The sequence below is a fragment of the Balaenoptera acutorostrata genome, chromosome 7, assembly GCF_949987535.1.
Source record: "Balaenoptera acutorostrata chromosome 7, mBalAcu1.1, whole genome shotgun sequence".
Taxonomy (NCBI): domain Eukaryota; kingdom Metazoa; phylum Chordata; class Mammalia; order Artiodactyla; family Balaenopteridae; genus Balaenoptera; species Balaenoptera acutorostrata.
In genome coordinates this window covers 78,368,633-78,383,395 of record NC_080070.1, presented here as the reverse complement: position 1 = coordinate 78,383,395, position 14,763 = coordinate 78,368,633, and the positions used below count along the sequence as shown (strand labels likewise).

The following is a 14,763-nucleotide window of genomic DNA, read 5'->3' as shown; positions in this document are numbered from 1 at the left end:
GGTCAGAACCTCAGACAAGACGCTACGGAAGCTCTGAAACAAAGGCCAAAGGCATCGTCAGATTTTCTCAACTTCTTCCCTCAGCCAGAGCTGGCCCTGCTGATTCACGTGTCGCGGGAAAGCGGCGGCTGCGGGTTATGTACCTGCTGCTGCTGCTGCCCCGTTCAAATTCGTCCTCCGTTTTTCTGGGGACCCGGACTGTTCCGATCCTTCCCGCCTCTAGATCCATCTCAGCCTAGGTGAGAAACCACAGTCTCAGGTCCAAGAACACCCACCCCAGCACGGGGAGGTCGACCAGCCTCCTCGCAGACCCTGCCCGAGGGATCGGGGCCGGCTGACAGGTCGCGGGGCCCGGGGGCGCCGCGTGGAGGTCGCGCTGCCGCCGCCCGGAGCCCACTGTCCCCGGAGTCCCCCGGTCGGAGCCGGCGCGCCCAAGCTTCCCTCACCTGGGACCTCGCGCGTCTCTGGCGGAGCTGCTGGGCGCACCAGGGCTGCGGCCGCGGGGCCTGGACTTTGTTCGCGGCGGCCTAGCCCCCGCCCACCCCCCCACCGCGCACGCGTCGGGCTCGGGCGAGGGCTCCCGGGCCGCAGGAGCCGCTCCCGCCGCCCGCCCGGCTCACACGGCGGGCCCAGCGCGGAGAAGGGCCCGGCGCGCCGCCCTCGCCGCCGGAGGTGCCCCGCCGGCCGCCGCCCACCCGGGCGAGCAGCCAGCCCCGGGCCCGCTGCACCAGCTGCTGCTGATAAGCCCGCGACCGGCCCGGTGCCGCCGGGCGTTCCGAAAGCCTCGTCCGGCGGGCCACCCGAGCCCTCCAAAGTGACTGTCACACTCCCTCGGCGCTCAGTGTTCTTTTTAAACCCATGCGTGGGACAGTTTCTAGACGCTCACTAATCATGGGACAGTCGAGGACCAAGAGAGACCCCTAGGCTGGCCTCCCGCTTCTGCATCCCCAGGTCTGGTCCCCGGGCCACCAAACCCAACCATCTCCAGGGACGACGAGAGCTGGGCAGGGCCACCTGGAATCATCACATTAAGCTTCTCTCTGTCGGTGCCCTCTTAATTCTTAGAGACACAGAACTTTAGGGCTGGAAGGGACTTTAGAGATCATCTAATTCAAAACCCGCTTTTTTTTTTTTTTTTTTTTAACAACAAGAAACTGATGCCCAGAGAGGTTAAGTCCCGCCTGAGGCTGCATCCTCGAGACCAGGGTCCAGTCTCCAGTGTCCTCCTGTGGCATACTGCTCTGATCCTGGACTTCTCCCTGTGCTAAATTATCTCTACACCTAGCGCCCACTTGAGTCCCCCGTGTGGTCTTCTTGTCACTTTTCATTGACCTCTCCGCACTCCTTTGCAAAGGAAGGATCTAAAACAGGGAGCAATACATTACCATGGCTTTGAAGTCAGTGGGATTCAAACTCAGAGCTTCACATCTTATTAGCTATGTGACCTTGGACACTTTCTCACTTGTCGAAACCTCAGTTTCCTCATATGTAACATAAGGATAAAACATCTCCTTTACCAGGTCACTGTGAGGAATAAATGAACTAAGAAGGTAAAAGGAGCTAGCATTGAGCCTAGAACAGAATACACTCCATAAATATGGCTTTCCTTCCTCCCAACCAGGTAGCAGGATTACCTGCTGGTCCTTGCTCCTGCTCTGTCTTATTAACACAGAAGTCATCCCATGGCTTTCTTGGGTTCCCAGAGAACCTTAAAGCAGAGCATCCTGTAAGAGGTGGTGTTGTCGGCAGACCCTGGAATGAATCTCACCTCTACCACTTACTAGCTGTCTGGGCTTCGGCAGTTTAATTCTTGATTCAGTCTCCGAAACCATAAAACAGGGATGTTGTTAGGATTAAACATAATGTGTGCAAAGTGCCTGGCATATAGGAGGTACCTTATAAATGACAACTAGCATTAATAGTTAAAAGATCAGAAGAGGCTTAGGAGAAGAGACTGGGATAGGAGCCAGCAGCTCTAGCACTCACTCTTAAATATGCCACTCATCTTCATCCTGCTCTACCTGTTACCTTGAGCTAGGCAGAAGTTGATTTGAAGAGATGCTGGGAGTTGATTAAAACTATGGCATTGGACTTCCCTGGTGGCGCAGTGGTTAAGAATCCACCTGCCAATGCAGGGGACACGCGTTCAAGCCCTGGTCCAGAAGATCCCACATGCTGCGGAGCAACTAAGCCCGTGCGCCACAACTACTAAGCCTGCGCTCTAGAGCCCGCGAGACACAACTACTGAGCCTGTGAGCCACAACAACTGAAGCCCGCATGCCTAGAGCCCGTGCTGCGCAACAAGAGAAGCCACCGCAATGAGAAGCCCGTGCTCCACAACGAAGAGTAGCCCCTGCTCGCCACAACTAGAGAAAGCCCGCGCGCAGCAACAAAGACCCAATGCAACCAAAAATAAATAATAAATTAATTAAAAAACAAACAAAAACTATGGCATGCTCTGGAATTATTAGAAATGAATTTATTTACGGATTTTCCTTAAAATATTTTTTCTTCTTATCCCGTCCAGCACAATCATGAGGATTCTCTTCTTTGATCAACCAGAATTCCTCTTCCTCACAAGTCTAACAGGTGGTCAGATCACTAGGTTAAAACACTCTGAGATTAAAGCAAATGGAATTGTTTAGCTTGAAAGAAAGCTTGGTGGTGACTGAAGGATATTATAAAACTCCGTAGCCTATAAGGAGATGGTAGTCTGTTCAGTTTCTATAAAAGACAACTTGAGGGAGAGAAAAGGCGGATACATGAGGAAGTAGGAATCTTCTGAACTAAAAACGAGAACAAAAAAAACAAACAAAAGGACCCAGGAATAAGATGTGTGTGCCTGTCTGTCTGTCTCTCAGAGTCTATTCACAAAGTTGTCCCTATAAGAAGTGTTCATCACGTGTATTCTGAATCTGAGGCATGTTTGTGGGGAGAGAGGAGCCATGTCCACATGACTGTTTATGTTTTTGCCTGTGTTACAGCCCATTCCAAGGGCCACTTTTATATTTATTTGATAACAATAAAACAACATTACCCGGGGCATCCATCTGGTTGTTCATTCAAAAACAATATTTAAGCCACTATGATACACTGGCGATTTCTCAGTGATACTCAGGCTGTAAGAAATCTTAACTTTCTTTTGTTGGTAGGATATTGAGATACTTCTGCTTTGCTCTCGTTGATGTTGGGTTAATGTCCTTCCCCCACTCTGTCTTACTTTTTCTACATGTTCCACTAGTTCTTTCTTTTCTAATCTTAATTTTTGCTCTCTCTTGGAGCAATTACATATTTTTATTCTTTGTTTCTTTTCTCTTGATTTATTAAGTCTATAGTCTTCTATTTTTCTATTTAACAGTTAACTCCTTCCTAGACATTATGACGTATCTTTGACTAATCAGTGGTACTTTTTCCTCTTCCAGGACAATGCAAGAACTTTAGAATTCTCAAACCTCATTTATCCATCTCTGACTCACATACTATTGTCATGGACTTTAATTTTTTCTTTTATGACCCTTATGAGAATATTACTTTATAGTCACTATTATTTAGATTTATATATTTATTATCATTTTCTTTCTCTTTATTTCTTCCTACATCTCAGAGCCACTATCTTGGATCATTTTCCTTTTACCTAAAGAACATTTTTGTGTTTCCTTTAAGTCGGTGATACATTTTCTCAGGTTTTTTTTCCCTGAAAATTTATCTCACCTTTATTTTGAAAAATTATTTAAAGATTTGCCTTACTGGATATCAAGACTTTTATTATGAAACTATAGTAATTAAGGCAATGTGTTTTGGACAGGGATAAACAAAATTAAAATGAAACAGAGTAGAGATTTTATAATTGACAGAGCTAGAATTCTAATCCTGGCACTGTTCTAAGCCACTACATTAAACTAGGGCAGGGAAGTGGGGATAGAGGAGATGGATCAAATGTTTTGGATGGCTAAACATCTTCTTCCTCCAATCCATTGATCTTACCACCTTTTAACTCTTCCTCACTCTTTTGGTGTACTGTGTTCCACCAATCTTGCAAACATCTGCAACTCCCTTGCCTTCTCTCTTTACCAGGCTTGCTTGGTAAAACTACAACCCTGCTTATTTAAATTATCCAACTACTACAAGCTTCCACCATGCAACAGAACATGGCTAAAGAAAAACACAAAACCATCTGAATGGTCCCACCACGAAACTAAATGGCCCTTTACTATATACTTAATGTATTTATTATGCATATCATTTATTGTCCACTCTGCGGGATGCAAGATTCCTACGAACAAAGGTTTTTTTTTTTTCTGTCTTATACACTAGTATATCCCAACCTTTGCTGCCCAACAGCAAATGTTTCCTTAGTGCATTTACTCTTCCACTTTCCTGGATCATTATTTCATAGTTCCTCTTTCCTCCAACGTCTATCATCCATTCCACATCTTCACCTTCTGCTTCACATTCCGTATCGTCACATGCTTCTTATTTCATTGATGGAAATCGCGGTGCTCAGAAGGGAACTGCCACTGTCTCCCGCCAGGACATGTGCCCGCTTACCAGAGGCTGCACCCAACACTCTGCCTTTCCCCCTGCTTCTCTAAATGAACTATCCATGTGTCTATATGCAGGCAGTCCTTTTGTTTGTACTTTTCAGCGATAGATCTCACCTCCTCAAAAATGACTTCATTAGGAGCCATTACTCCCCGTCTCTCCTGCATCGTCAACTTTTCTGTCCCAGCCCTGCTGGTACACATGTTGTTATTTCTTCCACCTTAAAAACAAAAAATCTTCTTGACCTCACTTTTCTTACCGACTACTATCACATTTCCCTCCTTCTCTTTGCAGCTACACTTATTAAAAGAGTTATCTCTATCACTTTCTCCATTTCCTGTCCTCCTGTTCTCCCTTAAACACACTCTAATCAGGAGTTTGACCCTTTCATACTACCAAAACTGCCTTTGTAAGTCACTGATAACCTCTACGTTGCTAAATCCGAAGGTCAATTTTTTGTCCTTATCTGACTTGACAAATTCAAGCAGTTGACAAATTTATCTCTCTCCCTTGATACATTTTCCTCACTTGAACTCCAGAACATCACATATTTCTTGGATTTTCTTCTGCTTTACTGGTCACTCTTTCTCAGTCTCCTTTGATGTTGTTCCTCTTCTTTCAGCTTCTCAACCAACATTGGAGTGCTAAGGCTCACTGCTCAGACTTCTCTGTCTATTCTCACTCCCTCTGTAATCTCAGCCAGTCTCAGGGCTTTAAATACCATTGGTATCCAACAATTTCTAATGTTTTATTTACAGTCTAGACTTCCTTCCTGACTTCCTGGCTCATATATATCAATATAACTGCATCTTTGGTGTCTCTACTTGGATGTTTCAAGTGCCCAACCTTGACTCCTGACCTTTCCCCCAAACCGGCCCCTCCAGCAGGTTTTTCTCCTTCTCAGTTGGCACCTCCAGCCATCCAGTTGATCAGCAAAAATATTAGAGTCATCCTGCATTCTTCTCTTTCTTCTACAGCCCATACTCTGTCAGGAAATCTTATTGGTTCTACCTGCAGAATAGATCCAGAATCAGGGACTTCCCTAGCGGACCAGTGGTTAGGACTTTGTCTTCCAACGCAGGGGGTGCAGGTTCGATCCCTGGTCGGGGGGCTAAGATCCCACATGCCTTGCGGCCAAAAAACCAAAATATAAAACAGAAGCGATATCATAACAAATTCAATAAAGACTTTAAAAAAGATGGTCCACATAAAAAAAAAAAAGTTAAAAAAAAAAAATATCCAGAATCTGACCACTTGTTTCTCTCCAGTTCTACCAGCATGGTGCAAGCCGTTCTCATCTCTCACCTGACTACAAGAGCTTCTTAACGGTCTCTCTGCTCCTGTCTTTACCTCCTCTCCTGCCTCTGTCCATTCTCAAAGCAGCAGCCAGAGTGATTCTTTTGAAAAGTGAGTCAGATCACGTGACGCCTCTGCTCACAATTCCCCAGTGGCCCCCAGTTCATTTGGAGCCATGGTTTACAGTGGCTCACCCTCTCCGTAACTTCTCTGACCTCGTTTTCTACTGCTCTCCCTGCCTCTCTCCCCGCCAGCCACACTGGCTTCTTGGATGTTCCACAAACAAGAGAGGCAGGCTTCCACCTCAGGGTGTTTGGGCTAGTTGTTCCCTCGGCCCCAAATTCTCTTCCTCCAAATATTCACACGGCTGAAACCTTCACCTCCTACAAGTCTCTTCTTGATTACCATCTTGTCAATGAGACCAGTCCTGACCTCTTTAAAAACGCTTACCCCCAGGACTCCCAATTCCCCTTACTCTACTCCAATTTTTCTTCCCATACCATTTTACACCTTCTAGTACACTATACAATTTATGAAATGATTATGCTTGCTGGTTATTGTCACCTCAGTAGTATGTAAGACCCACAAGAATAAAGATATTTTCCTCTGTTTTGTTCAATGAGATATCCAACATTTGCTGCCCACACTTACTATGTACCAGACCCTGTGCAAGGGTTTGAGGATATAAAGAAAAACGGGGCTTAGCTCCTGCCTCAAAATGAACTGAGAATAAGCCAGTAGAAAAATCAGATCTGTATAGTGTTTTATAAAGTTACAGAGCCCGTCACACATATATATCACCTCATTCAAATCTCAAAAGAAGAAGCATGTTCAAGGAAAACAAGCGAGGCGGTATCATTCTCGGTTTAAAGGTGTGGAAACTGGAATTCCTAAAAAGTAAGTGAATGGAATTGGAACACCCTGGGGAAGACTGCTGCCAGGCAGAGGCCATGCCTATCTCTGGATCTAGTACCCACAGCACTAGAGGCTCATCAAATGTGTACTGAATAGATCAATAGTTTAAAGCTATAGCATAAAAGATTTATATGTAAAAAAGAGTGGGGGCTTCCCTGGTGGCGCGGTGGTTGAGAGTCTGCCTGCCAATGCAGGGGACACGGGTTCGAGCCCTGGTCTGGGAAGATCCCACATGCCGCGGAGCAACTGGGCCTGTGAGCCACAATTACTGAGCCTGCGTGTCTGGAGCCTGTGCTCCGCAACAAGAGAGGCCGCGATAGTGAGAGGCCAGCGCACCGCGATGAAGAGTGGCCCCCGCTTGCCGCAACTAGAGAAAGCCCTCGCACAGAGACGAAGACCCAACACAGCCAAAAATAAAATAAATAAGTACATAAAAACTATAAAAAAAAAGAGTGTACTGTAAGTAAGGGCCAAAGGGAAGAGCAAACTCCACCTACCAAAGTATTTTAAAATATTTAATATTTTCTATAGTGTAATAATATTATATTACAATAATTGGATATACTATATTTATATTTTATAGTATATTTAAATATAAATGACTTTGCAACAGTTTTCTCTGAAGAGAGAATAATGGACTCAGTTCTCTGTCCAGTCAACCTTTAGCTTGATGGTAATATGCTCTCTGGTCTTTCTCCCACTATATTTTATTTGTGGCTAACAATTCCCTGACCTTTCATCTCTGAAGAGAGACGGTTAGATGTTATCTTTGACTATTATTTTTGCATGTTGCCACACTTTACTACATTCTGTTTCCCAATTTTCTGCCACCAGTACCTCTGCTTAAATCTTCCACCTTCCTCTCAGAGTTGATGGATCTTGATTTCTCCTGTCTGCACTGCCTTCAAACCATGTTACATCTTGTAATTTTCTCCCCAATTTCTTTTCAAAACCCTTCTTAACCTGTGTGAAAAACAAAACAAAAATCCCTCTCCACCTCTGACCTCTTATCTCCTAAAAAATCATTTCCTTTTGGTCTCACTTTTCTTTTCCTCATTATAAAACTCATCTAATTTGGCCCCAGCACATTGGAAGGCATTCATAAGATGTTGAAGATGAGGGTAATGCTGATTTCCAGTGAAACTGGTTTTCACTGATAGTTCCAATGAACTTTTCCAATGAACTCTTCCTTATACCCTCTTAAACCAGGGTAGGCTTGCAAAGGTACCACGACAAAATTTAAAGCAGTTGGGAAGAGTTTGTTATCAATCACAATGTCATCTCATTTCTACCAGGATAAAGTAATGGCACATTGAGAGTTCCAAGGTCACATTGCCTAATGGAATTCTTGTGCTCTGTGAAAGTTATGGTAACTGTTGGGTGGACAGAAGGGCTGCAGGGTGCCAAGGTCAGAGATTAAATGAATAAGCACCAGCTAGGGTCACTGTGCTTTAGGTCATTAATGTTGACTCTTAGGGTTATTCTAAAACCATACCTTTTCAAAATATTGTACGTACTTGGCTACAGATTAAAATATTTGCTCATATCATACTAAAATATCTATAGATAATATAACAGAGAAGAACAGCAATGTTATGTTGGCATTTGATGTTAGTTCTCAGTTACTCACAGCACTATTTCCTAGCCCTAAAATTGTGGCATCTTAAGGGCTCTTCAATCACTTTAAAGAGTGTTGTGAAATGTTCAGAAATCTACTCAAGCAAAATTAACTTGGAATTGCAATCACCTGTGCATTATTTATGGAACCCTACTAATATTAGGTAGAATCTATAATTCTCTTTATCCTGCTCCCTTGCTGTCTTCTTTTTAATTGAATTTTTAATTTTGAGATGTTTATAGATTCACATACAGTTGTAAGAATAATACAGGGAGATCTGATGTACACTTTTCTTAGTTTCCCCAATGGTAATATATTGTATTTTTGTGTCCAAATTGATAAGGGATATTGGTCTGTTGAGTAATACTCCCTTGAAACCTGGACATTTAAGGTCTTATGTTGTGAGATTCTAGATCTTAGTTAAACCTTTTATTTTCCTTGATTTGGGGACACTGCTCCACCAGGGAAAGGGGTGTCATTACTGTAAGTGAGGGTAGGAGTCCAGATTCCTCACTTGGTCACCACTGACCCCTGAGGTGGGAGGGGCTCCTTGTTACTGCTGAGCAGAGGCGGGGGTTCTGACTCCCTAATAGACTCCATTAATACTTTCCTAGCTGGGCAGAGTGGGAGTGCATTGTTACAGCTCTCCACATGGTCTCCACTGACACCACAGGGGTGCGGAGGTAGCCTTGTTACTGCTGAATAGGGAAAGTCCTGAGCCTCTACTATGCCCCCTCTAATACCATCCCAGAGGAGAGGGGAGGAGGTACCTCATTCCTGTGGTGAGGATGAATAGTCAGCTCCCTGCTTGGCCTTCTCTGACACCACCGTGGTGGGGGGCAGATGGTGAGGTTGGGGTGCCTTGTTACAGCCTCACAAGGGTAGAAGTCAAGGCTTGCCACTCAGCCTTTTCAGGCGTGGGCCTGGATGGTGCTATAGTTTTTTTCCTATAATGTTTGGTTAGAGTAGAGAGGCTAGAAAATGTCTAAACATTTTCTATCTTGCTGGGCTGCCCCTTTCCTGGTCCTTTGGTTAGAGAAAGCAGGCTTTTGTTGGGGCTCCTTTTTGTCTGTACACAGTGGCATTTCTGGGTTTTCACCTTCTTCAGCTCCAAGTCTGGGATATACGAGGCAAGAATAAAGCAAAACAAGACAAAACATCAGACAAGAAAAAGAAATAAAAGGTATCGAAATTGGAAGGAAGAGGTAAAACTGTCATTATATGCAGATGATACGATACTCTATATAGAAAACCCTAAAGACTCCACACAAGAACTATCTGAACTGATAAATGAATTCAGCGAGGTAGCAGAATACAAGATTAATATATAGAAATCGGTTGCATTTCTTTACACTAATAATGAAATATCAGAAATCAAAAAAAAAATACAATCCCGTTTAAAATCACATTAAAAAATACCTAGGAATAAACCTAACCAAGGAGGTGAAAGACTATACACTGAGAACTATAAAACACTGATAAAGGAAGTCGAGTATGATTCAAGGAAATGGAAAGATATCCCATGTTCTTGGATTGGAAGAATTAACATAGTTAAAATGGGCATACTACCCAAAGCAGTCTACAGATTTAATGTGATCCCTATCAAATTACCCATGATATTTTTCACAGAACTAGAACAATTTAATAATTCTAAAATTTATATGGAATCACAAAAGACCCAGAACTGCCAAAGCAATCCTGAGGAAAAATAACAAAGCTGGAGGCATAACCCTCTCAGACTTCAGACAATACTACAAAGCTACAGTAATCAAAACAGCATGGTATTGGCACAAAAATAGACATATAGATCAATGGAACAGAATAGAGAGCCCAGAAGTAAACCCACACACCTATGGTCAATTAATCTTCAACAAAGGAGGCAAAAATATACAATGGAGAAAAGACAGTCTCTTCAGCAGGTGGTGATGGGAAAGCTGGACTGCCACAATTAATTCAATGAAGTTAGAACACACCCTCATACCATACACAAAAATAAACTAAAAATGGCTTAAAGACTTTATATTTAAGACATGACACCATAAAACTCCTAGAAGAGAATGTAGGCAAAACATTCTCTGACATAAATCGTAGCAATGTTTTCTTAGGTCAGTCTCCCAAGGCAATAGTAATAAAAGCAAAAATAAACAAATGGGACTTCATCAAGCTTATAAGCTTTTGTACAGCAAAGGAAACCATAAACAAAACAAAAAGACAGCCTACAGACTGGAAAAAAATCTTTGCAAACCATGCGACCAACAAGGGCTCTATTTCCAAAATATACAAACAGCTCATACAAATCAATAACAAAAAAACAAACAATCCAATCAAAAAATGGGCAGAAGACCTAAATAGACATTTCTCCAAAGAAGACATACAGATGGCCAATAGGCACTTGAAAAGATGCTCAACATCACTAATTATTAGAGAAATGTAAATCAAAACTACAATGAGGTATCACCTCACACTGGTCAGAATGGCCATCATCAATAAGTCCACAAATAACACAACATTTTAAATCAACTATACTGCAATAAAAATTTTTTTAGAAAGTCCACAAACAATAAATGCTGGAGAGGGTAATGAGAAAAGGGAACCCTCCTACACTGTTGGTGGGAATGTAAATTGATGCAGCCACTATGGAAAAGAGTATGGAGGTTCCTTAATAAAACTAAAAATAGAGTTACCATATGATCCAGAAATCCCACACCTGGGAATATATCTGGAGAAAACCATGGTTCAAAAGTATACATGCAGGGACTTCCCTGGTGGTGCAGTGGTTAGGAATCTGCCTGCCAATGCAGGGGACACGGGTTCCAGCCCTGGTCCAGGAAGATCCCACATGCTGCAGAGCAACTATGCCTGTGCACCACAACTACTGAGTCTGCACTCTAGAGCCCGTGAGCCACAACTACTAAGCCTGCACGCCACAACTACTGAAGCCCGCGCACCTAGAGCCCATGCTCCGCAACAAGAGAAGCCACCACAATGAGAAGCCCATGCACTGTGACGAGGAGCGGCCCCCGCTTGCCACAGCTGGAGAAAGCCCGCGTGCAGCAACGAAGAGTAGCCCCTGCTCGCCGCAACTAGAGAAAGCCCACGTGCAGCAACGAAGACCCAACGCAGCCAAAAATTAATTAATTAATTAATTAATTAATTTTAAGAAAAGTATACATGCACCCCCAATGTTCACTGCAGCACTATTTACAATAGCCAAGACAGGGAAGCAACCCAAATGTTCATTGACAGATGAATGGATAAGGAATAAGTGGTATACATATACAATGGAATATTACTTAACCATAAAAAAGAAGGAAATAACATCATTTGCAGCAACATGGATGGATCTAGAAATTATCATACTAAGTGAAGTAAGTTAGACAGAGAAAGACAAATATTATATGATATCACTTATAGGTGGAATCTAAAAAACAGTACAAATGAACTTATTTATAAAACAGAAACCAACTCACAGACATAGAAAACAAACGTATGGTTACCAAAGGGGAAAGGGTAGAGGGATAAATTTGGAATATGGGATTAACAGATGCACACTACTTTATATAAAATAGATAAAAAAACAAGGATTCACTGTATAGCACAGGGAACTATACTCAATATCTTGTAATAAACTATAATGAAAAAAAGAATATAGATATATACATATCTATGTATGACCAAATCACTTTGCTGTATACATCTGAAACTAACACAATATTATAAATCAACTATACTTCAATTAAAGGAAAAATAAATAAATAAACCCCACAGGCCAAAAACAAAAATGAAGAACTCACCACCATGTCATTCTTTGGATTCCAAGGTCCTTAGCTGGTTTGTCTTCTTCTCTTCACTTTTCAGAGTATTCTTATGATTGTTTTACAAATAACGTTCTGTATTTCTGGTTGTACTTAGCAGGAGGAATAGGGAAAAATATGTCTACTCCAGCTTCTTGGAAGTTGTTACCAGATTTTAAAAATCCATTTTCTCTAATAGGGTGCCGAGGCAAAGGAAGAAGATTCTAAAATCAAATTAGCCAATCTTTGTATTTGTTCATCAATAGAAAAAGGGATGTGAAGTATTAGATAAAAAGATTTCTCTAACTTATCTACTCATTCCCCTTCTCCACACTCTCTCACCTTCTTAGGAACCTCCAGTAGATCATGGCTACTTATAAAAATCTGTGTTTTTCTATGTAAGACATGCAGGTAGGTGGACATTGTCTCAGTCTGACCTTAAACTTACTCTGCAACAAAGCATAAAGTCAAATGCCGTAACTATAGACCTTGCCACAGAATAACGAGGTACCCCTAAAGAAACCAGGGTATAAGCTCTTTGTTCATTATAGCCTTATGTTATGTTATATTATATATTACACTGCATTAATTATTCTTACATCTTTTTCTTCCTACTAGACTGTGAGCTCCTTTAAGAAAGGGGATGAACTAAATTTAGTACCTGGCACATTGCAAGCACCTGATAAACACTCCACTCTACCTTCTTTCCCACCTCTTTTCCACCTCCAGCTAGTTCAGGAATCAAGGCAGAAAGCCCAAAGGAGAAACTGCATCCGCAATTAATCTAGGCTTGGAGAAGACCTCTAATTGAATATCCATCAATCAGTACCATCAATCAGTACCTCAAACTAGATCTTGCAGGAAGTGCTGGCTACCTCACACCCCACCACGCACACCTTTGAAGATTCTGACACAACAGTCACCGAAGGATTACAAGGGAAGGGTTGTGGAACCTGTCTTCCACGCCCCGTCTCTTAGAGGTCTGACCAGTTGTGGCAATATTTGTTCATTTGTTCAAGAAATATTTATGGAGGAAGAGAAGGATGGATTTTAAAGATCAAGGTTTTCCAAACTGTGACCTGAGGAGTACCAGCAGGTACTTAGATAACAAGGGTTCCATGGTCAAATAAGTTTGAGGAATGCTGGTTACCATGATGCTCTCTCAAAGGTCATCAGGCACATCAAACTCTTTGAGAGTTCTATAGTAACAAGGCCATTTAACTTTTTTTAGGTGTGTTTCTTCCCTCCACTCCCAGCCCACAATACCCATCGAAAATACAAAATTCGTATTCTCTAACCTCACATATGAAGTTACATCTAAGAGAAATAATTCTAAAAGTCCAAAAGCAGGGAAATAATACAAAAAATAGATAAAAGTGAAGAGTGGAGCCCTGGAAGGAGGTATGATCTTCATTTGAGGCAAAAGGCAGATAAGGATGTGGTGGGATATGTGAGAGGTTTCATACATTAAGTAGGAATCTAGACTCACAGACATAATTGAGAAGGTTTTTAGAAAGCAATCATTACCTTGTCAAGAATGGTGGCTTCTTTTTGAAATAACTGGAGCTGTCTTTTATCAGTTGAAGTCCCAGGAGGAGAGGAAAGGCACATTTGAATTAGGATATTCAAGGAGGATTTAATGAAGTGACTATTTACAAAGGTATGGGCAGAACATAGGGTATAGTGGATACACCATAATGGATAGTGTAGTATGTTGGAGCCATAAAAACGGGGGGGGGGACTGCCTTTCCTAGGCCAGCATGGGTGCAGGGAGGGAGAAGTTACCAGAACTTCTCCCTCCCCGCACCCTTATGAGTGTCATGTAGAGAAAACTGCTTTGAAAAGGACAGTGATCCCCTCCAACTGTCCCCCAGGTTTCCCTTTAGCTGAACCCACAGAAGTCAATCTCCCGGGCAGAGAGCAGTGTGGAGAGAAGGGAGGAGAGTAAATATGGAAGGGCAAAGGGAAGATATTTGACACGTCTCAAGGTGGAAGAATCTGGAAACTGGCAACTCTACCATTTCCTGCCTAGCTGTGTCTATTCATGATCCTCGCAACACTTTTGAAGAGGGCACATGCTATGTCAAGATACTGCCCTGAGCAGAGAGAAGATGTATAGACTACAGGATAAAGACTTCGCCCTCAGGTATATAAAATACCTATAAACAGAGAGAAAAAATAAGCAAATATTTTAAATATAGTGTGAAACATAAACTTGAAGAGGTGTAGAAAGTATATGGGAGTTTGGTGCAGAGGATCTGCATAGCTAACCTATGACCTTGGCCTTGATATGCAAGGCTAAAATTGTTGGCCAAAGTAGACTTTCCAGTGTAAATGCAAATTTTGAAAACTGAAAATGTACTTGGGGGCTTCCCTGGTGGCACAGTGGTTAAGAATCCACCTGCCAATGCAGGGGACACGGGTTCGAGCCCTGGTCCAGGAAGATCCCACATGCCGCAGAGCAACTAAGCTCATGCGCCACAACTACTGAGCCTGTGCTCTAGAGCCCGTGAGCCGCAACTACCGAAGCCCAGGTGCCTAGAGCCCGTGCCCAGCAACAAGAGAGGCCACCGCAATGAGAAGTCTGCGCACCGCAAT

General features: G+C 42.7%; 1 protein-coding gene across 5 annotated transcripts in view; it reads right to left on the bottom strand.

Annotated features, from left to right (window-relative positions):
* Positions 1 to 12,989, bottom strand: part of LOC103002339 (phosphatidylcholine translocator ABCB4) — a 92,909-nt gene extending 79,920 nt beyond the window's left edge. For 2 of the 5 annotated variants that reach the window (XM_057550536.1, XM_057550535.1), the window contains exons 1-2: positions 12,166 to 12,989; positions 144 to 235 (exon numbers count right to left, since the gene is read on the bottom strand). In XM_057550536.1, the coding sequence (XP_057406519.1) occupies positions 144 to 235; positions 12,166 to 12,171 (98 nt within the window). In that variant the 5' untranslated portion in view covers positions 12,172 to 12,989. Of the gene's footprint in view, positions 1 to 143; positions 236 to 446; positions 525 to 12,165 lie in introns of those variants that run through there. The other 3 variants (XM_057550532.1, XM_057550533.1, XM_007170286.3) reach the window with 3 other exon arrangements.
* Between the last annotated feature and the right edge of the window lie 1,774 nt (positions 12,990 to 14,763).